Source organism: Stomoxys calcitrans, chromosome 3 (assembly GCF_963082655.1).
Source record: "Stomoxys calcitrans chromosome 3, idStoCalc2.1, whole genome shotgun sequence".
In the NCBI taxonomy this organism is placed as follows: Eukaryota; Metazoa; Arthropoda; class Insecta; order Diptera; family Muscidae; genus Stomoxys; species Stomoxys calcitrans.
In genome coordinates, this window is record NC_081554.1 from 83415856 (window position 1) to 83440751 (window position 24896).

Genomic DNA, 24896 nt, shown 5'->3' on the forward strand with positions numbered 1-24896 from the left:
CGACATTGAGCAGTGGTGCGCTAACCTACGCTTAAATAAAGTGGAGATTAATAGTTTCACACGGCTGTGTGGTCGTCACTTCGAGCCGGAATGCTTTTTAAAGCGTTGTTTCCGCAAGGGATCCAGGCCAACATTGCATTAAGGCAAGAAGTTGTGTTCTGTCCCTTGTGTGTGATATACATATGTATATATCTGCCGTAACGCACATAGCGTTCTGTTATGACTTTAAACAACTGTGCCAAGTACGGTCCAAATCGGTCAATAACCTGATATAGCTCCAATGTAAACGGGTCTCTCGATCATTTTTTGCTGGTTTGGCAGAAGTTTGGTTCAACTAAATTTATTTTGTACAAATTTTTAGCAGAATCAATATTGGTGTGTTCCCAAGATTCGACCCAAAGAGGGTGAGATAATACAAGAGAGGGTTTCTGCTTTGTCTTCCCCGTATCGTAAAATAACTCGCGTTAAAGACACAACATTTTCAATGTATTCCAATTGGAATCACTTTGAGGTTGCAACATTTTTTCTTTTTTTGTTTTGATTTGCCATTCTTTGGAACATTTTTTTGTATTTCACTTTGTGTTATTAATTCATCGTGAATTAATTTTAGTTCATTTCGGGTTTTTAAAACGTAAAGTATTTTTTTTTTTCGTGTCGCTTGTGCTATTTGTTAACTTTTAATTTAATTTTTTATTTAATGTGAAAAAAATGATTAAATTTAAAGGGAATTAGATTTGTAGTCTAAGTTCCTTTGGATTTAATCATTTTAATAGTGAAAAGTGCCGGTTTATTACGGGTGACAAACTTCGGTCGTCGCGAGTTAAAATGTTTAAAAAAAAGAAAATAGTTTACTAAAGTGGCTTAATTTAAAGGGACTTAGATTAACAATCTAACTTCCTTTAAATTTAATCACTTTATGTGCAAAAAATTGGAAAAAAAAGGTTTCGGTTGTCGCGTGAGTTTGTGTGTTGATGTCGTATTTGGCAAAAAAGTTCAAAAATAAAAACAATTAAGAAAAGTTAAAAATGTTTAATAAAAAGTTTAGTGAAGTGTTTTAATGTGAAGTGAAACAGAACATCCAGGTAAAAACTCAATTTCATCCGTTTACTGTAATTCATTTAAATATTCGGTAATGGATGAAATTGTGTCCTTAACTGGATGAAGCAACGTATATAAACTCCAAATTTTCATAAACTCCAATTTTCTGGAGTGTTACAGGGTTCCATCGTGGAATGAAACCCTATAACAGTTGGAAATTTGGGGAAAGTAATTTCTCTCTTGTATAAATCTCTTTCTAGGAGAGAGCTATCGATTTGGCGCGCTGTCAATGGAAATCGCGCAAAATTTCCATTATTATATCAAGGAAAATTCTCAATGCGGTCGAGAATTTATAAAAAAGTTTGTAAAATTCTCAGTGCGGTAAAAAATCAATTAAAAATAATGAAGTGCGTACTGTGCCGGCGGGAGAGGAAACTTGGCGAAGTGGATATCCACTTCGTCACGTTTCCAAAAGACGATATAACCAAATGGCAAACAAAGTCCTTCATTGTTATTTATATTTTTTGTGTTTTTGGTTTTCTCCCTCAATTTATTTATTTAATTTTTTTTTCATTATGAAAGAATAAATGAAGGCATATCCTGGCTAATGGATGTTGATGACTGTTGATTGCGGCCCATGTGAGTGTAAGTGTGATGGGGTAGTAAAAGTCATTACAAACATGATGACAATGACAATTTGTGGTGAATGGAGTTTTTAGAGCCACTAAGAGGCTAAGAATTTTACAAAAGCCAACAAAAGTGATGGCTGAGATTGATGTATGTATGTGTGGTATATGCGAGAGCTATAACCACTGATATGATAATGAGATTGTAAGCTGTGGTTTTTTAGATCTGTAGGGGCTGATTTTTAATTGTTCTTTGAAAAAGCGTTCAGTAAGCGTGGGAAGTTTTTTTGTAATCGTGCAATCAAATCGAGGGTGTCATCTATTTCATATCTTGACTATTTTCTCTTGAATGCGGTAAAGAGGTCATGTGAAAAGGCAAATTCAAGTTGTCATAATATGGAAGGGACATGCAAACGTTCATTGTCCCTTATTCAGCAATTGCATGTTTAAGGAACAATTTTAACAGAATACAACTAATAAGTAAAAGCGTACTGAGTTCGGCCGGTCTGAATCTTGGGAACCCACCACCATGGATTCAGCTAAAAATTTATACTAAATAAATTTAATTGAATTTTTTTATTTTACACACCAAACTTCTGCCAAACCATCACAAATTAAGCTCTAGGAACAAAGATGATCGAGAGACTGGTTTAAATGGCAGCTTTTGGGTTGCCCAAAAAGTAATTGCGGATTTTTCATATAGTTGGCGTTGACGAATTTTTTCACAAATTGTGACTCTGTAATTGCATTCTTTCTTCTGTCAGTTATCAGCTGTTAATTTAAGCTTGCTTTAGAAAAAAACGCATTTAAACCATATAAACCGATCTCCCCATTTTGCTTCTTCAGCCCCGAATCTGACTATAACTTGATATAGCTCCTCCTCCGTTCTTTTTCATTATTCTTTGTTGGCCTAGGGAAGGTTAGTAAGGTTCCCGGGAAGGTTAGGTTTAAGTGGCAGTCTGCCATCAGACGCACTTACACGTTTTCCCCTATTATGATACCATAGGAACAAGAGAAGGAAGATGCTTTCTAGTTCCAACCGTATGTGTCTCGTCTCTCTGTAAAAACCACAAAGTTTTTATTGAAACAACCTAGCAGCGCATGACGATTTTTTCCCACTTACCAAACGTAGAATAGCGTCCTTTTTTATAATCTCTAACACCAACTTTGAAGGTGTCTCCCACTATTTATTCTTTCCATTTACCTTTTTCTCTACACCAATGTCGATGACAATTTCTTTTAATTCATTTTTACTTTGATTGACGTCATTTCAATGTGAATTATTAGAGGTTGTCTTCTTCTTATTCCACTTGAAACCGAATGTTGGAATAAAAAGAAATACGAAATATCGTATGTTCTACCCCTTCAATCCAAACATGCTGTGTCTTTAAACTTTGTCACTCGTTATATCGAATTGCGGTCTAAAGCCAACTCTTCTTCTTCTCACCCTCTTTGATAATTACCAGGTAGTGTACCGTAAACAGCTGAGTACAAATTTTTCTCGCGTGTGCACAAAAGAGGGAGAGATAATACAAGAGAGGGTTTCTGCTTTGTCTTCCCCGTACCGTAAAATAACATGCGTTAAAGACACAACATTTTCCATGTATTCCAATTGGAATCACATTGAGGGTTGCAACATTTTCGGGTTATTCTGTTTTGATTCGGGCATTCGTTCGAACATTTTTCGTATTTTGCTTTGTTTCTTTGCAACCGAAAGTTGGAATAAAAGGAAAAACGAATTATCGTAAGCAACTCAATCATGTTGTGTCTTTAACTTTTGCCACTGGCCATGCTGTATTTCGCTCTAATGCCAACTCTTTTCCTTTCTCACCCTCTTTGGTGTGCACTATCTGTCAACGAGTTTTGGTTGTGTGTATTATAGTTAAGAACTATAACACACACTCAATGAAAAATGGCGCGACCTAGTAACATACCCAAAATCAGAGTTGCACTAATAACTGATTGATGAGAAGGCGCACAATTAATTGAAGAGGTTAAAAACACTCAGTATTGTATGTAAAGGGTGATTTTTTTGAGGTTAGGATTTTCATGCATTAGTATTTGACAGATCACGTGGGATTTCAGACATGGTGTCAAAGAGAAAGATGCTCAGTATGCTTTGACATTTCATCATGAATAGACTTACTAACGAGCAACGCTTGCAAATCATTGAATTTTATTACCAAAATCAGTGTTCGGTTCGAAATGTGTTCATTCACCGTTCAGCGATGAGGCTCATTTCTGGTTGAATGGCTACGTAAATAAGCAAAATTGCCGCATTTGGAGTGAAGAACAACCAGAAGCCGTTCAAGAACTGCCCATGCATCCCGAAAAATGCACTGTTTGGTGTGGTTTGTACGCTGGTGGAATCATTGGACCGTATTTTTTCAAAGATGCTGTTGGACGCAACGTTACGGTGAATGAACACATTTCGAACCGAACACTGATTTTGGTAATAAAATTCAATGATTTGCAAGCGTTGCTCGTTAGTAAGTCTATTCATGATGAAATGTCAAAGCATACTGAGCATCTTTCTCTTTGACACCATGTCTGAAATCCCACGTGATCTGTCAAATACTAATGCATGAAAATCCTAACCTCTAAAACATCACCCTTTACAATAATAGAAGTGTGATTTATATAAATAAAATAAACGGCCAAAGATATTCCCATGACTAAGCTGAAAACGACTAAGGCATAAGGGCAGTGAAAAATTAGATGGGTTAGGTGCAGTCATAAAAAACTGGGCGGCGACGTTGTACTGCCACAGCAGAGCAGAGTTTGCAGCAGTCACTTCGCAGAGGACTGCTTCAATAAGCGGAAAATTAGAAAGGGTGCACTGCCAACCTTGAGCCAGTGTCTGAACTAGTGCCAAAGCCAGATCAAGTGGCAGGCAGAGTCAATACCAGTGAAAACATTCGGGCCTAAACCAGACTCACTAACAGAAGGTTAAGTCATTAAGATTGTCAAAATCTGCATATCGTGAATGTAAACAACCGTTTTTAAAATACAGCTTGAAATATTTAAATTTTGTATATTTTATTATTGGGTTGCCTAAAAAGTAATTGCGGATTTTTTAAAAGAAAGTAAATGCATTTTTAATAAAACTTAGAATGAACTTTAATCAAATATATAATTGCCATTTTGTTCGATAACCTTTTGCCATCTTCCTGGCAAATTTAGTATTCCACGCTCATAGAACTTCTGGCCTTTATCTGCAAAAAACTGAACCAAGTGCGATTTTATAGCCTCATCATTGCCGAAAGTTTTACCATTTAAGGAGTTCTGCAAAGATCGAGTATGGAAAAAGGCACATTGCAAACAAATAAGAACAAGTCAAAGCATGCAAAGTTCTAACGGGCCGAATCTTGGAAACTCACCACCATGGATTTTGCAATAAATTTATACAAAATAAATTTAGTTGAAGTGCATGCAAAATTTCAGCCAAACCGGAAAAAAACTGCGGCTTGTAAGGACTCAAGAAGTCCAATCGGGAGATTAGTTTATATGGGAGCTATATCAGGTTCTAGACCGATTCGGACCGTACTTGGCACAGTTGTTGGAAGACTTAATAGAACACTACAATCAAAACTTCAGCCAAATCGGACAAAAATTGCGTCTTGTAAAAATTCATTAAGTCAAATCGGGAGATCGATTTATATAGGAGCTATATCAGGTAATAGACCCATTTGGACCGGCACAGTTGTTGGAAGTCGTAACAGAACACTACATTCAAAACTTCAGCCAAATCGGAAAAATATTGCGGCTCGTAAGGATTCACGAAGTCAAATCGGGAGATCGGATTATATTGGAGCTATATCAGGTTGTAGACCGATTCGAGCTCCTATGGGAGCTATATCAGGTTATGGACCGATTTGGACCCTACTAAGCACAGTTGTTGAAAGTCGTAACAGAACACCGCATGCAAAATTTCAGTCAAATCGGGCATACTTTGCCGCTTCCAGGGGCTCAGGAAGTCAAATCGGAAGATTGGTTTATATGGGAGCTACATCAGGTTATTGACCGATTCGGATCGCACTTAGCACAATTATTGGAAATCATAACAGAACATCGCATGCAAAATTTTAGCCAAATCGGACATAAATTGCGGCTTCCATGGGCTCAAGAAGTCAAATAGAAAGATTGGTTTATATGGGAGCTATATCTACAATAAAACTGAACCGATATGGCCCATTTGCAATACTCAACGACCTACATCAATATAAAGTATCTGTGCAAGCAGCTAGCTCTACGCGTTCGACCGCTATCGTGATATTGACAGACGGACGGACTTGGCTAGATCGACTCGAGACGATCAAAAATATATATACTTTATGGGGTCTTAGACGAATATTTCGAGGTGTTACAAAAGGAATGACTAGATTAGTATACCCCCATCCTATGGTGGTGGGTATAGTAAAGAATAATTTGTTGAAACCCCGAACAACATTTTATATATCAACAAGTAAGAGCGTGCTAAGTTCGGCCGGGCCGAATCTTATATACCCTCCACAATGGATAGCATTTGTCAAGTTCTTTGCGCGATATCTCTTTTAAGGCAAACAAAGAATGATGAAAAACAAGTTATCGTCCGATTTGGGCCATAATTGAACTGAATATTGGAGACCATAGTAGAAGTCGTTGTGTACAATTTCTGCCAATTCGAATAAAAATTGCGCCCTTAAGGGGCTCAAGAAGTAAAATAGGGAGATCGGTTTATATGGGAGATGTTTCAGGCTAAAGACCGATTCAGGCCATAATTGACACGTATGTTGAAGTTCATGAGAGAAGTCGTTGCACAAAATTTCCAAATCCGATAATAATTGCGACCTCTAGATGCTCAAGAAGTCAAGATCCCAGATCGGTTAATATGGCAGCTATATCAGGTTATGGATCAATAAAAACATATTTCAGCCAAATCGGATAAGAATTGCGCTCTCTAGTGGCTCAAGAGGTCAAGATTCAAGATCGGTTTATATGGCAGCTATATCAGGTTATGAGCCGATTTGAACTGTACTTAGAGCAGTTGTTGGAAGTCATAACAAAACACCTCATACAAAATTTCAGCCAATTCGGATTAGAATTGTGTCCTATAGAAGCTGAAGAAGTCAAGACCCTAGATCGGTTTATATGACAGCTATATTAGGTTATGGACCGCATTACACTTAACACAGTTGTTGGAAATCATGACAAAACATCTCATGCAAAATTTCAGCCAAATCAGATAGGAATTGCGCCCACAAGAAGTCAAGATCCAAATAGAAATCTCTGTCTAGGAGTGAGCTATCTTTTTGGCGTGCTGTCAATGGAAAACGCTCAAATTTTCATCCTTGTCTAAAGAAAAATTCTCAGTGCGGTCGAGAATTTGCGAAAAGAATGAAGTGTATACTATGCCGGCGAGAGAAGTAACTTGGCGAAGTGGATATCCACTTCGTCACTTTTCCAAAGGACGACATTGAGCAGTGGTGCGCTAACCTACGCTTAAATAAAGTGGAGATTAATGTTGTTGTTGTTGTTGTAGCAGTGTGTTTTACACCGAGACGGCAGCCCTTGCCGATGGAGGATTCCATCGGGTCAATCCGGTACGTACAACCGGCTGCCATGGGATTGCATATATATCTGCCGTACGGCACATAGTGTTCTGTTATGACTTTAAACAACTGTGCCAAGTACGGTCCAAATCGGTCAATAACCTGATATAGCTCCCATGTAAACCGGTCTCTCGATCATCCTTGTTCGGTTCCTAGAAGCTTTAATTTTTGCTGGTTTGACAGAAGTTTTGGTACAACTAAATTTATTTTGTATAAATTTTTAGCAGAATCAATGTTGGTGTGTTCCCAAGATTCGACCCCGCCGAACTTAGCACGCTTTTACTGGTTTTGTTTTGATTCGGGCATTTGTTCGAACATTTGTTCGTATTTTGCTTTGATTTATTGCGACCGAGAGTTGGAATAACACAAAAACAAAATATCATAAACTAATTCAAACATGTTGTGTCTTTAACTTTTGTCTTTTATGATACGGTATATGGCGCTAAAGAAATCTCTTCTAATTAATAAGCTATTTGGTTCAGCCATGGAGTGACCCATACGAATATTTAAATGTGCTTACTTACCATCCACCAACGTAGCGCCTTTTCTCCGCTCTTTGCTTTTCGCTCTTTCACATCGTTCGGCGCTGTAAACAAAAAACAGCTGTTTGTATTCAACATTTGGCTTGTATCTGTGGGTGTATGCGTGTGATGACGATTAAAAAAAATTGGAGGACGTGAGTTCTGGCCACAAACATATCTGTGCTATTGCTTGGGGGTTGTAGGTAAAAAGACATACGTGCATCGGAAGACGTACATATCTACGTACACTTACTGAGTTCATACTTACAGTCTGTACTGCATGCCGCACAGCGATGTGTTTTTCTGCAGGAAATGAAACAAGAGGAGACAACATCACAAAAGTTGAGTATAGACTGTATTCCTCTGCTGCCAAATGGTATGACATGGAGAAAACATCTTGACAAAGATAAGCCCTCTTTGCTTCGTACAGGCTCTTTATTTATACTTTGTTTATATTTTTTGCATCCCTCATCAAAGAACAACACCACACACTACTATTGCCGGTCATACACAATTCGCTGCCATTTTCGCTCTGCCGCAGCGACCACCTTATGCTAGCTGGTGTATGTGGATCTTATTCATCGCCAACGACAGGGTGAGAGAGCATGTATAAAACCGGCCGTTCGTATGGAATTGGCAAACATTTTCTTTACAAACGTCAGACCAATAAGACGAGAGTGCGATAAAGCAAAGCACAAAACAAACAGACTAAACTTACTTAAAAACACTACATTGCGGCGCATTGTGTAACAAAACGAGAAACTAACTAGATATCAATTAAAGTGTTCTTTTTCGGAAAAGAAAATCAGTTTTTTTCTAAAATAAATCTGCAACAATTTGTTAAAAAGACAACAACGACAAAATGAGTCAAATCGTTAACGTTGCTAAACAAACCAATCGTTTAATGCCACAAATCACCAAACAAGGTAAGCTTACAAGTTTCCAAAATGAGAAGGAAACCTGACAGGTACTTACTTCATGTTGCAACAGTGTCCGGGGCAAGAAATAAACAGTTCCATGGCTGCGAATCGGCAAAACTATTTTTCTAATTTTGGGAAAACCCAATAAGGTGTTTTAAAATTGGCAAAATTTGCAAAAAAGACCACTGGTGGTCGGTCCATGAGTGTTGTGTTAAGATTTCAAAATTCCAACAGCTATAGCAAAAAGATTATGAAAAACACCTTGTAGTGACGCACAAGTCCTGTGAATAATCTATTAAGCTGTCGGATATGATTTTCATTTGATTCTACTGAAACAGGCCTAAGATGAAGTATGTGGGCAAACCAGTACCCATTTGGATCTGTGCCTTAGTGTGGATTTGAAGTCTAAAAGACAGAAAAGGAGTTTAACGAATAAAAAGGGGATTTTAAAAGCTTTTGAACAATTCCAAATAATCAAGCAAGTGGTTAGCAGTTCGCTTAGAGTTTTACTTCCGGCTGGCTGACCAAACAAGCTACAGTAGGCAGAAATTCAGGCGATTACGGAAAGCGTAAGATGGTATAGTGACTTTCGGCATCATTATGGAACACATTACTACGCATGCATTTATGCTATGATAAGTCAGGACTCCTATCAGCATGTTCCCCAACTCAAGGATAAGTGACGTTCTGTATAGCAAAATACTCGAGCACCGGCAGCCGGTTGTACGTACCGGATTGACCCGATGAAGTCCTTCATCGGCAAGGGCTGCCGCCTCAGTGTACAACACACTGCTACAACAACAACAACCACCATTTATAACCCACAGTAACAGCCCACGCCTCATTCGCGCCGTTTTCGTAGAAAGCGTCCATTCTGCCAAGAAACTAGTGCTGGGGAGGTTGAACTGATTCCATTTCTAGCCAGCTGGTCGGCCGTCTCTTTCCCCCATTGCCTTTTGATGATCCGGGACTCAGCAGAGCCTGACATCCTTTCCATGATTCGAAGTAGTTTTTTGCGTCGTCCAACCAGCCTCGGCCGACCCGAAGCCAAAATCTTCAGTGCCGACTGACTGCCAATGTGGCAGTCCGTTAGGAATCGTCTCCAGTGCCTTAAGAACATCAATATGTAGGGTATCTGCGGAATTTGAAATCGCTAATGCTGTCTTGATTTCGACAAACGATCAGGTGCACAGAGGGACAGACAGACGGATGGGCGGTCTTAGTAGACCACATATAATTAAACTGAAGCTCAAATAAGACAGCACTGTACAGATTCTCCCTTCGATTCCATAAAATAATTCTCGTATAAAATTTGTTGTTAAAGCAATGTGTTGTACACTGAGGCGGCAGCCCTTGCCGATGAATGATTCCATCCAATCCTATGGCAGCCGGTTGTACGCAGCGGATTGGCCCGACGGAGTCTTTCATCGGCAATGGCTGTCGCCATAGTGTAAAACACACTTCTATAACATCAACAATGGTTCCATAGGATTACTCCGGTACATAAACCGCCGACTGCCACGCCATCTGGTGTTTAAAAAGTTTTATCCACATAGGCCTTTCTGCCCATTGTGCTAAAAACAACAACTTTAACTGCAAATTTCTCAAAACGATCAATTCAATATGGTACTAATTCTCCCCCATAAAGGCATACAGACATTGTTGTATACACATCTTTTTATTCAATTGACAATCGCAGTTGACTGTATTGCATTATTTAATTTATTGCTATGTTATTCTTTCTCTTCCCATTGCAGTGGCTTGCTTCTCTACCTCCTCGGCCCGCTTACAAGAAGGCGATGAATTCAAAGGTACACTGAAACCAAAAAGTGCTCGTTTCACAGAATTCCAAAAGAAGTTGAGAGCCAAAACACCTTTGGGTAAATTGGATGAATTTTCACGTCATCCCTTCCAAGAAGTCGAGCCTCTGCGTCCCTGGCCCAACAATACCAACCCACATACAGGAGAAATTGGTGGCCCTGCCGGTCCCGAACCCACACGCTATGGTGATTGGGAGCGCAAAGGACGTGTATCCGATTTCTAGTCATCGCCTTGAACAAATCAACAACAGTATAAGAACGTAGTTTAGTTAGTTAGCTTATAGCATAGAGGCCACTTTAGTTTTGTATGATATAAGAAAAGATGTGAAAAAATTGTTTTAGTGTGTAAGTTGCACGGCTTCCCGGGCTGCCTGATTTACAAATGTCCGCAGACATACATACATGCATGCTTACCCATAGCAACACAGGAAGAAGGGATAGTTGTTGACATGATTTAGATTAACTTCGATTACTACTTGTTTATCACTTGTACATGGATTGATATGGGGATATGTTGTGTTATTTTTTATACAACAACCCAGAATAGACTGCGTAAATTGTCGTAATTTTTACTGTATATTGTCGTAACTCGAAAATTATTATGTGAAACCAAAAATATGTATACTTAAAACAAATGAAAACAAAAGAAAACTATTTAATAAAAAAAAACTATTGACAAAATCTATTTAAAAAGGAACTTTTTTGTTAAATCTTTGATGTGGGGGCTTTGGCCTTATTACCGACTGCATTTAAGATCGGTACATTTTGTAACCTATGTGTAAAACCAGTAAGGAAGGGTAAAGTGGGTTGGTGCCGACTGTATACTACTCTTCACGTACCCTGTAAGTACAATGTGGGAGCTATAACCAATTTTGATGAACCTCGGTGGATGTTTTTAGATGGGTTACTAAACAATCCCTATCAAACTTCAAGCAAATATGTTCAAACTGTAATAACTACGGTTGACAAATTCCAACATAATTGCAAATTACCCAAAATCTGAGGAACATATTGGCCTTAGGTTCCTAAGTGAAGTTGCTAGATGAATGCACCTCAACCCAACCATTGATTTCCTGGGTTGATTCAATTCATAGGCGTATAGCTTATAGCTGTATAAAAGATAAATTGGATCCAAAGATTAGATACCATTATGATAAACCGCGATGACATAAGCTTCTCAGGGTATTTATAATATTTGTTTTAATTTTATTGTAATTTTATCATCAACCAATTAAAATAGATCAAAAATAACCTACAATCAAGTTTTCTCTGTAAAGACATAAGGAAATCTATAAGACAATAAAAATGCTGCGTCGTAAACTTAGTTCTACTTTATGCTTTCCTCCATATAAGAATCAGGAGTTTGTACTATTTTTAATACACCAATGGATCATTTTGTTGCTCCCTCAAAAGCTTCACCATATCTTCGCTTATGGACCATAGCTGATTTTGTAACTTCTCATTCTGCGACAGTTTACTTGGCTCACAGAAGTAGCAGTTGTTGAAATAGAGACCTGTAAGGCCGGTAAGTTCATTGGCCGTGGCACAATAGATGCTAGTAGCCGCAGCTTGTTGCTGAAAAGAACGAAAAAGAAAACACAGCGCTATCAATGACCTTCTTTGAGCTTGCATATCACCATCGTAGACGATCGTGTAATGCACTCTTGGCATTGCCACCAACAGTGAACATCATCAACTGGCAACTGTTTCAAAATTATGTTTGTATCGCTTCAAAGTTATGTTTGTGAAAAATGTATTCTAAAGCTTTAATAGGGCGCTTAACTTTTTAAATGAATCTTAATTAACAAAAATACCAGAATTCGCGATAAACAAAGCAATGTTGGAGGCAAACGAACGCACAGCAGCTCAATTCGAATGTTGTGAGATTTTCATATTTACCAGTGATTTTGTGAATGGCCTAACTAGGGCAAACAGCAAACGATAGAACCACCAATTACGCTGTATTTGTGTAGAGACCATATTGCCGGGATGTACAGAGAACACAGATATACCGCGATGCTTCCAAAGCTAAAAGATAAGAATAATTCAATTAGCATTTTATGGTTTATTTATACTTAATTTTTGATAATTTGCAATAGAAAATGGGTTAAATAGGTAATTCGGGCAGTCTTAAATCTCTGATCTATTGGTTTTAGTATATCAAACAGAGTAATTTATTGGAAAAATATGGAAAAAGTTGTGTCCTCTACAGAGCTGCAGAATTCTACCCAGGATTTGTTCTGAGCCTTTCTAAGCTCGCCCTCATATTTTCGTAGCTCAGCCTTATAGATGTCCCAATCAAGTGGTGCTCTTGTGGCTTTTGCTCTGTTGAAGAGTTTTCTGCAGTCCTTCCTTAGACCAACCTGTTCTGGGGTCCACCATGCTGACACAAACGAGTCATTCAAGGCCTTTGTGATCCGTTTGACCACTATGTCTATATCCTCCGTAGTTTCCACTTCCTTTTCTAGTCTAGAAATTTGGATACCAAATTTTTGATTGAGAGAGAGCACACAAAATTTCGCTTAAATCGCACCACTCATCTCCGAAATCTGGCGTTTCTGAGAATTAGGGTAAGGGGGAGGGTCCGCTCCCCCTTCAGATATCGAAAAATGTAGTACCCTATTTTCACCACGGGATCATTATGCACCATCTGTGAACATTTCAAGAAAATCGGTTCAGCCGTTTCTGAGTCTATAAGGAACGCACAAACAAACAAACACAAATTGATTTTTATACAAAAGATTCAATAGACGGCTCACCCCTTTCGTTGATATCCGAACTTTCCCATATCTGGTGATGTGCATTAGCATCACTTCCTACGATGAGGCTTTTCTTCCCTATAGAAGCGGCTTCAACCAGCGACTTAAGGTCTGGCATCTCTGAATCGTGTGCCAGCCAGTAATGAGACTTGTTTATTCCAAGGCTGGCTACTACTAAATCTTCATTGCTTAGCGACGGAAGAAGAAAAACATTTAGACTACCCTTGGCAAGAATACAGGCTCTGTGTCTCCCATTCCCCGTACCCTTGAGAAGTTTAAATCCCGGAATTCTTAGTCCACGTACGATTCCTGCACACACCCATGGTTCTTGGATAAGAACCATGTCAAATGCCCCAGCCATCAGGAGGACGTTTAGTGCCGCCGAAGCGGTCTTACAATGGTGGAGGTTTATCTGTAGAAACCGAACCATAGTCAGCAAGAATTTTCCTGTATTACGAGTTACAGGAAAATTCTTGCGGAGTGAAATAACAATAGGTCCGCTCCACTCGACGATTCAAAAAATATAAACCACCGCTGAAATTTTTTTCTAATGGTCTCGCCAGGATTCGGACCCAGGCGTTCAGCGTCATAGGCGGACATGCTAACCTCTGCGCTACGGTGGCCTCCGTCTGTTCGTTTAATCATGTCATATCTCTCCAATCGTAACCAATCCGTGGCTTCTGAGTTCCCTGTTACTAGTCACTTGTCTGTTATTCGAAGAGTGTCCCAGGGTTCAATATTCGGTCTTATTCTATTTATACCCTACACCTCTACTGTGGTACAGGGTATTATAACTTATTGCTTTTTTTTGTAACACCCAGAAGGAAGAGAGATAGACTCATTGATAAGTATACCGATCGGCTCAGAATCACTTTCTGATTCGATTTAGCCATGCCCGTCTGTCCAAGTTAATTTGTGTACAAAATACAGATCACAGTTTTCATCCGATTCATAGCTCCCATATATATGTTCGTCCGATTTGCACTAATATTGCAATAAAATGGTCATTTGTTAACCTATTCTCTCGAAATTTGACATGAAGGATTTTCTTTTGACTCTCGAATTTACTCGAATTTCATGAAAATCGGATCAGATTTAGAAATAGCTCTCATATATATATATCGCCCGATTTTCACATCTAGAGCCACTGCAAGCGCATTAATTGGCCAATCTTGCCAAAACTTTGTACAACGTTTTCCTCGACAACTACCACAATATCTGAGAAGCTTGCTCGAAATTCGTTCAGATTTAGATCTAGCTGCCATATATATGTTCGTCCGATTTTGAGATATTTTGCAATAAAGTGTTCATTTGTTAACCGGTTCTCTCGAAATTTGGCAGGAAGGATATTTTTATGACTCTCTTCATTACTGGTGAATTTCATATAAATCGGTTCAGATTTAGATATAGCTGCCATATATGTATATCGCCCGATTTTCACATCTAGAGCCACTGCAAGCGCATTTATATACCAATCTTGTCAAAATTTTTCACAATGCTTTCCTCGACGACTACCGCAATATCTGAGAAGTTTGCTCGAAATCGGTTCAGATTTAGACAGAGCTCCCATATATATGTTCGTCCGATTTTGAGAAATATTGGAATAAAGTGTTCATTTGTAGACCAATTCTCCCGAAATTTGACAGAAAGATATTTTTATGACTTTCGTCGTTACTGCTGAATTTCATAGAAGTCGGTTCAGATTTAGATATAGCTGCCATATATGTATATCGCCCGATTTTCACGTCTAGAGACTCTGCAGGCGCATTTATTGACCAATCTTGCCCAAAATTTTGCACAATGCTTTCCTCACGGGATACTACAATATCTGAGAAGTTTGCTCGAAATCGGTTCAGATTTAGATATAGTTCCCAAATATATGTTCGTCAGATTTTGGGTAATTTGCAATAATGTTGTCATTTGTCAAACCTAGTTATTACAGTTGGAACATATTTGCTAGAAATTTGATACGGAGTTTTAAATAACCCATCCGAAAACATTCGCCGAGGTCCATCAAAATTGGTTCAGAATTGGATATAGCTCCCACATTGTACTTATAGGGCAGAAGAAGGGTATTATACAGTCGGCACCGCCCGACTTTTGCCCTTCCTTAATGGTTTCTAGGGTGATTTTTTTGAGGTTAGGATTTTCATGCATTAGTATTTGACAGATCACGTGGGATTTCAGACATGGTGTCAAAGAGACTTACTAACGAGCAACGCTTGCAAATCATTGAATTTTATTACCAAAATCAGTGTTCGGTTCGAAATGTGTTCAAATTTTGACAAATTTTGTTCAGCGATGAGGCTCATTTCTGGTTGAATGGCTACGTAAATAAGCAAAATTGCCGCATTTGGAGTGAAGAGCAACCAGAAGCCGTTCAAGAACTGCCCATGCATCCCGAAAAATGCACTGTTTGGTGTGGTTTGTACGCTGGTGGAATCATTGGACCGTATTTTTTCAAAGATGCTGTTGGAAGCAACGTTACGGTGAATGAACACATTTCGAACCGAACACTGATTTTGGTAATAAAATTCAATGATTTGCAAGCGTTGCTCGTTAGTAAGTCTATTCATGATGAAATGTCAAAGCATACTGAGCATCTTTCTCTTTGACACCATGTCTGAAATCCCACGTGATCTGTCAAATACTAATGCATGGAAATCCTAACCTCAAAAAAATCACCCTTTAGTAAAGACCTACAAGACCAGCTCTTATTTTGCAAGGCCCACATGTATGCAAATGATGTGCAGGTCTGTATAAGTAGCCCTAAGGAATGTATAGAATACCTGTCTGGTATTTATGAATGGGCAAATGCTAATGGTATGTGCCTTAATACTCTTAAGTCCAAGTGCATGGTGATTAGAAAAGGGTTTCACGTTACACCTGCGATCCTGTTGTTGTTGTTGCTAATGAGAGATTGGAGATCGTGGCTCGTGCAAAGAACTTGGGGGTGACATTCAAGAGTGGACAGACCATATAAATGCTGCTGTTGATCAAGGGTATTCTAAGCTACGCTCGCTTTGGGCCACTCAACAATTTTCCCCTCTTTGGGTAAGAATCCTGTTGACAAAGTCATATATATTATGCCTAGCCTACTCTACGGTTGTGAACTATTTGATAACTGCGATTCTCGAAGCAGTCGGAAGATCGATACGTGCTACAACAGTGTAGTGCGCTATGTATATGGTCTTCGTCGCAGTGACTCCACATTCCATTACTTCATATCTTTATATGGTATATCATTTTGTGACGTGTTGCTCATGAAGTCTTTGGCCTTTTTACATAACATATTATATACACTAGTACCATCTCATTTATTATACCCACCACCGAAGGATGGGGGTATATTCATTTTGTCATTCCGTTTGCAACACATCGAAATATCCATTTCCGACCCTATAAAGTATATGTTTTCTTGATCACCGTAAAAATCTAAGACGATCTGGCCAAGTCCGCCCGTCCGTCAGTTGAAATCACGCTACAGTCTTTAAAAATAGAGATATTGAGCTGAAACTTTGCACAGATTCTTATTTTGTCCATAAGCAGGTTGAGTTCGAAGATGGGCTATATCGGACTATATCTTGATATAGCCCCCATATAGACCGATCCGCCGCTTTAAAGTTTAAGGCCCATAAAAGCCTCATTTATTATCCGATTTTGCTGAAATTTGAGATAGTGTATTGTGTTAAACCCTTCGATATCATTTTTTTGCAATTTGGCCCAGATCGGTCCAGATTTGGATATAGCTGCCATAAAGTCCGATCTCCAGATTAAATGTTTTGGGCCCATAAAAGGCGCATTTATTGTCCGATTTTGCAAAATTTTTGGGACAGTGAGTTGCCAAAATTTGGGACAGTGAGTTGCCAAAATTTGGGACAGTGAGTTGTGTTAGGCCCTTCGACATTCTTCTTCGATTTGGCCCAGATTGGTCCAGATTTGGATATAGCTGCCATATAGACCGATCTCTCAAATTAAAGTTTTGGGCCCACAAAAGGCGCATTTACTGTCCGATTTCGCCGAAATTTGGGATAGTGAGTTGTGTTAGGCCCTTCGACATTCTTCTTCGATTTGGCCCAGATTGGTCCAGATTTGGATATAGCTGCCATATAGACCGATCTCTCAAATTAAAGTTTTGGGCCCACAAAAGGCGCATTTACTGTCCGATTTCGCCGAAATTTGGGATAGTGAGTTGTAATAGGCCCTTCGACATTCTTCTTCGATTTGGCCCAGATTGGTCCAGATTTGGATATAGCTACCATATGGACCGATCTCTCGATTTAAGGTTTTGGACCCATAAAAGGCACATTTATTGTCCGATGTCGCCAAAATTTGGGACTGTGTTAGGCCCTTCGACATCCTTCTTCGATTTGACCCAGATCGGTCCAGATTTGGATATAGCTGCCATATAGACCGATCTCTCAAATTAAAGTTTTGGACCCACAAAAGGCGCATTTACTGTCCGATTTCGCCGAAATTTGGGATAGTGAGTTGTGATAGGTCATTCGATATCCCTCTTCAATTTCAGCAAAATCAGCCAATAAATCCGCTTTTTATGGAATTAGGAAATCGGTATATATGGCGGCCATATTCGTATAGACTGATCTGGATCATATTTAACTATTACTATCACTATTAAAATTTCAACGAACGAACGGTAATAAAGCTTTTACGGGCTTCAGACCCTAAATCGACAGTTCGGTCAATATGGCAGCTATATCCAAATATAGTCCGATCTGAACCATATATGGATCGGATGTTAAACTTCAGCGGAATCGGGTAGTAAATAAAGCTTTTATGGGTTTCAGACCCTTCATCGGCAGATCGGTCTATATGGAAGCTATATTTAAATATAGTCCGCTCTGAATCAGATTTCGATCAGATGTCGGCAGGTCTACAAAAACTCACTGTTCCAAATTTCATCGAAATCGGATAATTAATGCGTCTTAATGGGCTTCAGACCCTTAATCGGCTGATCGGTCTATATAGAAGCTATATCCAAATATAGTCCGATCTGAACCATATTTGGGACAGATGTTGGGAGGCTTTAAAAACTCACTGTCGAGAGGCTTAAAACAACACAATGTTTTAAATTTCAGCGAAATCGGGTAATAAAGCTTTTATGGGCTTCAGACCTTTTATCGGCAGATCGGTCTATATGGAAGCTACATCTTAATATAGTCCGATCTGAATCATATTTGGGTCGGATGTCGGTAGGCCTACAAAAACTCACTGTTCCAAATTTCAGCGAAGTTGGATAATAAAAGCAGCTTTTATGGGCTTCAGACCCTTAATCGTCTGATCGGTCTATATAGCAGCTATATCCAAATATAGTCCGATCTGAACCATATTTTGGTCAGATGTCGGGAGGCCTAAAACTACTCACAGTTTGAAATTTCACGAAATCGAATAAAAAATAAAGCATTTATGGGCATTAGACCCTTTGCCGACAGATCGGTCTATATAGCAGCTATATCCAAACATGGTCCGATTTGGCCCGTTCAAGAACTTAACTAGAGTGCATCAAAGAGACGTATCTGCGCCAAATTTCAGCTCAATATTAAAATTTGTGAAGGCTGTAGAGTGAGTACAACAGACGGACGGACAGACACACGGACATCGTTAAATCGTCTTAGAATTACGCCGATCCGAAATATATATAATTTGTAGGGACGGAAATTGATATTTCGATGTGTTGCAAACGAAATGACTAAATTAATCCTATGGTGGTGGGTATAAAAAAGGATTATTCATAAAAACTGCTATGCTATTGGAGCTATTTTGGGCCATACTTGGCGTGGATGTTGGAGACCATAGCAGATGTCATTGTGCAAAACTTCAACCAAATCGGATAAGACTTGCGTCCAATAGGGGCTCAAAAAGTTAAATTGGGAGATCAGTTTATATGGCAGCTATATGAGGTTATTGACCGATTCAGACCATTTTTGGCACATATGTTGAAGGGCCTGGGAGAAATTGTTTTGAAAAATTCCAAAATTGGCAGCTATATTAAAAAATGGACCGATGTGGCCCATTTACAATCACAACCGACCTACACCAATAGGAAGTATTTGTGAAAAATGTCAAGCACATAGCTTTATTCCTTCGAAAGTTAGCGTGCTTTCGACAGACGGACATGGCTAAGTGGACTTGGAATGTTGGGTCTCAGATCAATATTTCGATGTGTTATACACGGAATGACTAAATTAGTATACCCCCGCATCCTATGGCGGAGGGTATAATAATTCTATATCTTAACCTTCTGGCGACATACTATTTCTGACCCATTTTCAATCTAAGCGTACATGATGATAATTTGCATTCGCAACTGCGCACTATTTTACCTATGCAAATTAATACGTGTTGGCATTAAATACCAACATTTAATTAATTTGTTTTGCTTTTGCATTCTTACCGGTTGACTGTTAGTTGGTTCATTTGAATTTCTTATTCGCTTTTTATTGCCCTTAATATTGAAGGCATGAAATTTCCATAAATATGAAAACTTGTAAAATTATTAGCGATATTGGATAAAACATGTTGAACAAGTAACAAGTAAAAGCGTGCTAATTTCGACCGGGCCCAGTCTTGAGAACCCACCACCACGGATTCTTCTAAAAATTTATACAAAATAAATTGAAGGACATAATTTTATTCTACATACCGAACTTCTGTCAAACCAGCAAAAATTAAAGCTTCTAGGAACCGAACATGGAAAATCGAGAGACCGGTTTATATGGGAGCTATACCAGGTTATAGTACGATTTGGACTGTACTTGCCACGCATGTTGAAAGTCATAACAAAACACTACATGCAAAATTTTAGCCAAATCGGACAAAAATTTCGGCTTGTAAGGGCTCAAGAAGTCAAATCGGGAGATCGGTTTATATGGGAGCTATATCAGGTTATAGACGGATTCGGACCGTACTTAGCATAGTTGTTAGAAGTATTAACAGAACAATATTTGCAAAATTTCAGCCAAATCGGACAAAATTGCGGCTTGTAAGGGCTCAAAAAGTCAAATCGGGAGATCGGTTTATATGGGAGCTATACGAGGTTATGGACCGATTTGGACTGGTATATATGTGCATAGTTGTTAGAAGTCTTAACTAAACACTTCATGCAAAATTTTAGCCAAATCGGACGAAAATTGCGGCTTGTAAGGGCTCAAGAAGTCAAAAGGGAAGATCGGTTTATATGAGAGCTATATCAGGTTACAGACCGATTCGGGCCGAACTTAGCGTAGTTGTTTGAAGCCATAACAGAAAACTGTTTGAAATGATAACAAAGCATTGTTGGAAATCATGACAAAACACCTCACGCTAAATTTCAACCAAATCGGATAAGAATAGCGCCCTCTATTGGCTCAAGAAGTCAGAATTCAAGATCGGTTTATATAGCAGCTATATCAGGATATGGACCGATTTGAACCATACTTGGCACAGTTGTTGGAAGTCATAACGAAACACGTCATGATAAATTTCAGCCAAATCGGATAAGAATTGCGCCCTCTAGAGGCTCAAGAAGTCAAGACCCATGATCGGTTAAATGGCAGCTATATTAGGTTATGGGCCGATTTGAATCATACTTGGCACATTTATTGGATATGATAACAAAACACGTCGTACAAAATTTCATTCCAATCGGATAAGAATTGCGCACTCTAGAGGCTGAAGAAGTCAAGACCCAAAATCGGTTTATATGGCAGCTATATCAAAACATGGACCGATATGGCCCATTTACAATACCAACCGACCTACACTAATAAGAAGTATTTGTGCAAAATTTCAAGCGGCCAACTTTACTCCTTCGAAAGTTAGCGTGCTTTCGACAGACAGACGGACGGACGGACAGACGGACGGACGGACGGACGGACGGACAGACGGACGGACGGACAGACGGACGGACGGACAGACGGACGGACATGGCTAGATCGACATAAAATGTCGCGACGATCAAGAATATATATACTTTATGGGGTCTCAGACGAATATTTCGAGTAGTTACAAACAGAATGACGAAATTAGTATACCCCCCATCATATGGTGGAGGGTATAATGAAAGGTATTTGGAAGCAGGGTAACATACCTGATATAAGAAGTTGGCCTCACTAAACCCAAAAACCCCTAAAAACGCATGTATGTCCAACGTCACAAAATGGAAATCAAATCAAAGGTCATTGAGAAACTATGAAATCGGTTGTACAAATTTGGGGCAAAGAGTCTAGAGACCGCCCATCCACTAAATACCCTTCAATAGAATTGATCGGGACAATATGGGATTTAAATAAAAGGCTTATGGCAGTAAAGTACGAATCTCATATTAAGATAAGGATCCAACTATCTGGGTAATGTCCTTTAACATGTAGAACGCGACAATAAAAGATCTTTGACAGCAGAGTAATCATTTGATATTATCATTTTGGTCCAAGTAACGGATGGACTAACCCCTTCCCCCAATAAAAACAACATCAAATTGTAATGAAAGGACAAACGACTGATGGCCACCTACCAACAACATCAAAAAGAACGTTCGAGACAGAATGGGACACCAATGAAAGGTTGTTGTTGTTGAGGCGCCAGCCCTTGCCGATAAAGAACTCCATTGGGTCAATCCGGTACGTACAACCGGCTGCCATGGGATTGACCATTGAAAGGTCTTTGGTTGACACAGGAATAATCTGTGGATCTTTGAAAATGTATCCAAAATCAATTTGTGTGGATCTGAAATGGACCCATAGATCTGAATGACTTGACCATCCGCTTACAAATGCTTAAAGAAATATCCATTTTAAAATACACTTTTTAGGATGTAGCGATGTGTAGCGGGACAGTTAGTATATATCGATACTAGCTGGCCAGGGCCCGCTCCTCTGCGCCTTCTTTCTCTCTCTTATTTTATCTAAGCTCTATACTGGCACGGTCAGGAAAAAAGACGTGTTTGGGTGTGCTAGTACAGCCTTTCTGATAGTTCGCCCTTATGTTATGTTGGTGGTGGATTGGAGTAGCTAAACCCCTTGCCCCGAAAGTGGATATTAGATTCATACCCTTTTTCAAAAAATCATACTTGTGCTACATATTGCTAAAGTCGGTATGAGATGAGGCGTCCCTGAAGCACTTGGCCATAACACAGATATCATATTTGAGCCCGTTTTTGTCATAATCACGGTTTGAAGGGAGTTTAATGGGCGGACCCAGATATAATATCAGCATCGTGCTAGATCACGATATTGTTTGAGCCCCATAATGTCAAGCATTTCAGGACCAGAAACGTGATCCTGAAAGTGGGTGGGAATTTCGTGCTCTCCTCCAAAATACCCTTCATTTGAGTCCCATATTGCCATGATCGGTAAATACATATGTCTGATTGAGCGGTTTTTTCGGAGGTTAGGTGGTCCCCATACAATTTATTAAAGCTCCATATTGCCATTGGTTTAAGGGGAAGTCCCCCCCAACACTTGACCCCAATGTAGGTTATCAAATTCGTTTTCTAATCTCAAATACCTTTCATTTGAATCACATATTGCCATGGTCGGTAAACATGGACTCTTTGTGGGGTGTTTTGGGGAAGGGGCGGCAAATACATTTATTTAAGCCCCATATTACAATGGTCAGTAAATAATTGCTGTTTGTATTGGGGAAGGGGTAGACCCCTAAAAAGTGGATATCAATTTCATGCTCTACTCCTCAATACTTTTCATTTGAGCCCCACACTGACCTGGTCGGTGAATATGTCCGATTTAGGTGTGTTTTGGGAAGTGGGGTGGTCCCCCAAACACTTAGTCCTGAAAATAAATCAGCATTGTGCTCTACTCTCAAATATCATTTATTTGAATCCCGTATTGCCATTGGCCTCAAAATTGTATATTAAATTCGTTTCATTATCTCAAAAACCTTTCATTTAAACCCCTTATTGCAAAAGTCAACAAATATATCCGGTTTGGGAAAATAGGTCCTATTTAGGGGGCTGTTAAGGGGGTGGGACGTCCCCTAGACAGTTGGTCCCGAATGTTGATATCAGATTTGTGGTCTATTCCGAAATACCTTTCATTTGAGCCCCATATTTCCGACAATTGGATATCAGAAAAGTTTTCTAATCTAAAATACCTTTCATTTGAGTCCCATATTGTCGTGATTGGTCTTTATATATATTTGGTTGGTTTTGGGGGTGGGGCGGCCCTCCAGGTACCCCATCCGAAATTTAGATACCAATTTTTTCTTTAGGTTACTATAAGACGTCACACAAAATTTCGCTTAAATCGCACCACCCATCTGGCGTTTTTGAGAATTATAGTAAGGGGGAGGGTCCGCCCCTCTTCAGATATCAAAAAATTTAGTAACCTATATACGGAACAGTCAAACAAACCAACAAACAAACACAAATTAGTTTTTATATATAAGAAGAAGAAGAAGATATCTACCTTAGCTAATTTATTTGCAAACAAAACATTGCACAATTTTGCATTGTTGTAGGCCATCATACTCCAATACTTCTCCGGTGGAGGCGACAAATGTTGAGCAGTCAAATTATCCGCTGGTAAATTGGCAAACCTGAAAAATCCAAAAAAAAAAAATTCATCACCTCGTTATATACTCGTATGTAAATTCAAAAGCCAACAACTACATAAAGAAAATCGTTTTATTCGCATTTACATTTGCATATTGTAAAACGCACTAAAAATAGCTACCAAAACAAAAATAAAACCACAACGGTCACAACAATTAATCAAAGCCTATAAAGTGATAAAAAAAGAAGAAACTAAAAAAATAAATTTGCATATTTGTTACTCTGCTGAGAAGGAAAAACTGCAAAACACGCTGATAAGCCCCACATCACATGAACACTCAGTGTGCACATGCTGCAGGAGTATATGATGCTTAAAGTCACGTTTTAGACAGAGTTGGGAGTGTAAATAGTAGTGTCATAGAATACAAATTTTAAAATTGAAATAAAATATCTGAAATTTTATACGCCTTTAACACACAGTTCGAAAAATGTGGAAACCATCACCCAAAAACTACAAAAGTCGGTTCTAAAAGAAGTTATTGGGTTGTCCAAAAAGTAATTGCGGATTTTTCATATAGTCGGCGTTGACAAATTTGTTCACAGCTTGTGACTCTGTAATTGCATTCTTTCTTCTGTCAGTTATCAGCTGTTACTTTTGGCTTACTTTAGAAAAAAAGTGTAAAAAAAGTATATTTGATTAAAGTTCATTCTAAGTTTTATTAAAAATGCATTTACTTTCTTTTAAAAAATCCCCAATTACTTTTTGGGCAACCCAATATTTAGTGTGTAAAAGTGGATTGAAGACAGAGACCAAAGCATTTTGAGCTGCTTTTTGAACATTAAAAAAAAAATAACCTACTTTTCGCAGTTAAAGATTTTTATAATTAAAAACAAGAATTGCGTCTTGTAGGGGCTCAAGAAGCATATTCGGGAGATCGGTTTATACTGGAGCTGTATCAGGCTAAAAATCGATTAAGACCATATTAGATAAGTACGTTCAAGTTCATGGGAAAAGCGGTTGTACAAAATTTCTGTCAAATCGGATGAGAATTGAGCCCTCTAGAGGCTCAAGAAGTCAAGATCCCAGAACGGTTTATATGACAGCTAAATCAGG

At 38.9% G+C, this 24896-nt stretch overlaps 2 protein-coding genes and 1 long non-coding RNA gene across 3 annotated transcripts in view; 1 reads left to right on the top strand and 2 right to left on the bottom strand.

Annotated features, from left to right (window-relative positions):
- Positions 1–2225: 2225 nt before the first annotated feature.
- On the bottom strand, positions 2226–3089 carry LOC131995553 (uncharacterized). The gene is made up of 2 exons (XR_009397505.1): positions 2788–3089; positions 2226–2722 (listed from the first exon to the last, which is right to left on the bottom strand). It is a non-coding gene; the product is annotated as an uncharacterized LOC131995553 (long non-coding RNA).
- A 5321-nt stretch (positions 3090–8410) lies between these two features.
- Positions 8411–11201, top strand: LOC106094622 (succinate dehydrogenase assembly factor 4, mitochondrial). Its single transcript, XM_013261856.2, has 2 exons — positions 8411–8702; positions 10454–11201. Exons 1-2 carry the CDS (start codon positions 8639–8641, stop codon positions 10738–10740), a joined length of 351 nt encoding a protein of 116 aa, XP_013117310.1. The 5' UTR covers positions 8411–8638; the 3' UTR covers positions 10741–11201.
- Positions 11202–11701: 500 nt separating this feature from the next.
- LOC106093183 (WW domain-containing oxidoreductase) overlaps positions 11702–24896 on the bottom strand; it is a 62380-nt gene continuing 49185 nt past the window's right edge. The window contains exons 5-7 of the mRNA XM_059364294.1: positions 23697–23826; positions 12416–12544; positions 11702–12091 (exon numbers count right to left, since the gene is read on the bottom strand). Coding sequence (XP_059220277.1) covers positions 11891–12091; positions 12416–12544; positions 23697–23826 — 460 coding nt within the window. The 3' untranslated portion in view covers positions 11702–11890. The remainder of the gene's footprint in view (positions 12092–12415; positions 12545–23696; positions 23827–24896) is intronic.

Coding starts and splice junctions, on each gene's coding strand:
- LOC106094622 (XM_013261856.2), top strand. CDS start 8,639: ATGAGTCAAATCGTTAACGTTGCTAAACAAACCAATCGTTTAATGCCA. Junction 8,703..10,453: donor GCCACAAATCACCAAACAAG/GTAAGCTTACAA, acceptor TTCCCATTGCAG/TGGCTTGCTTCTCTACCTCC.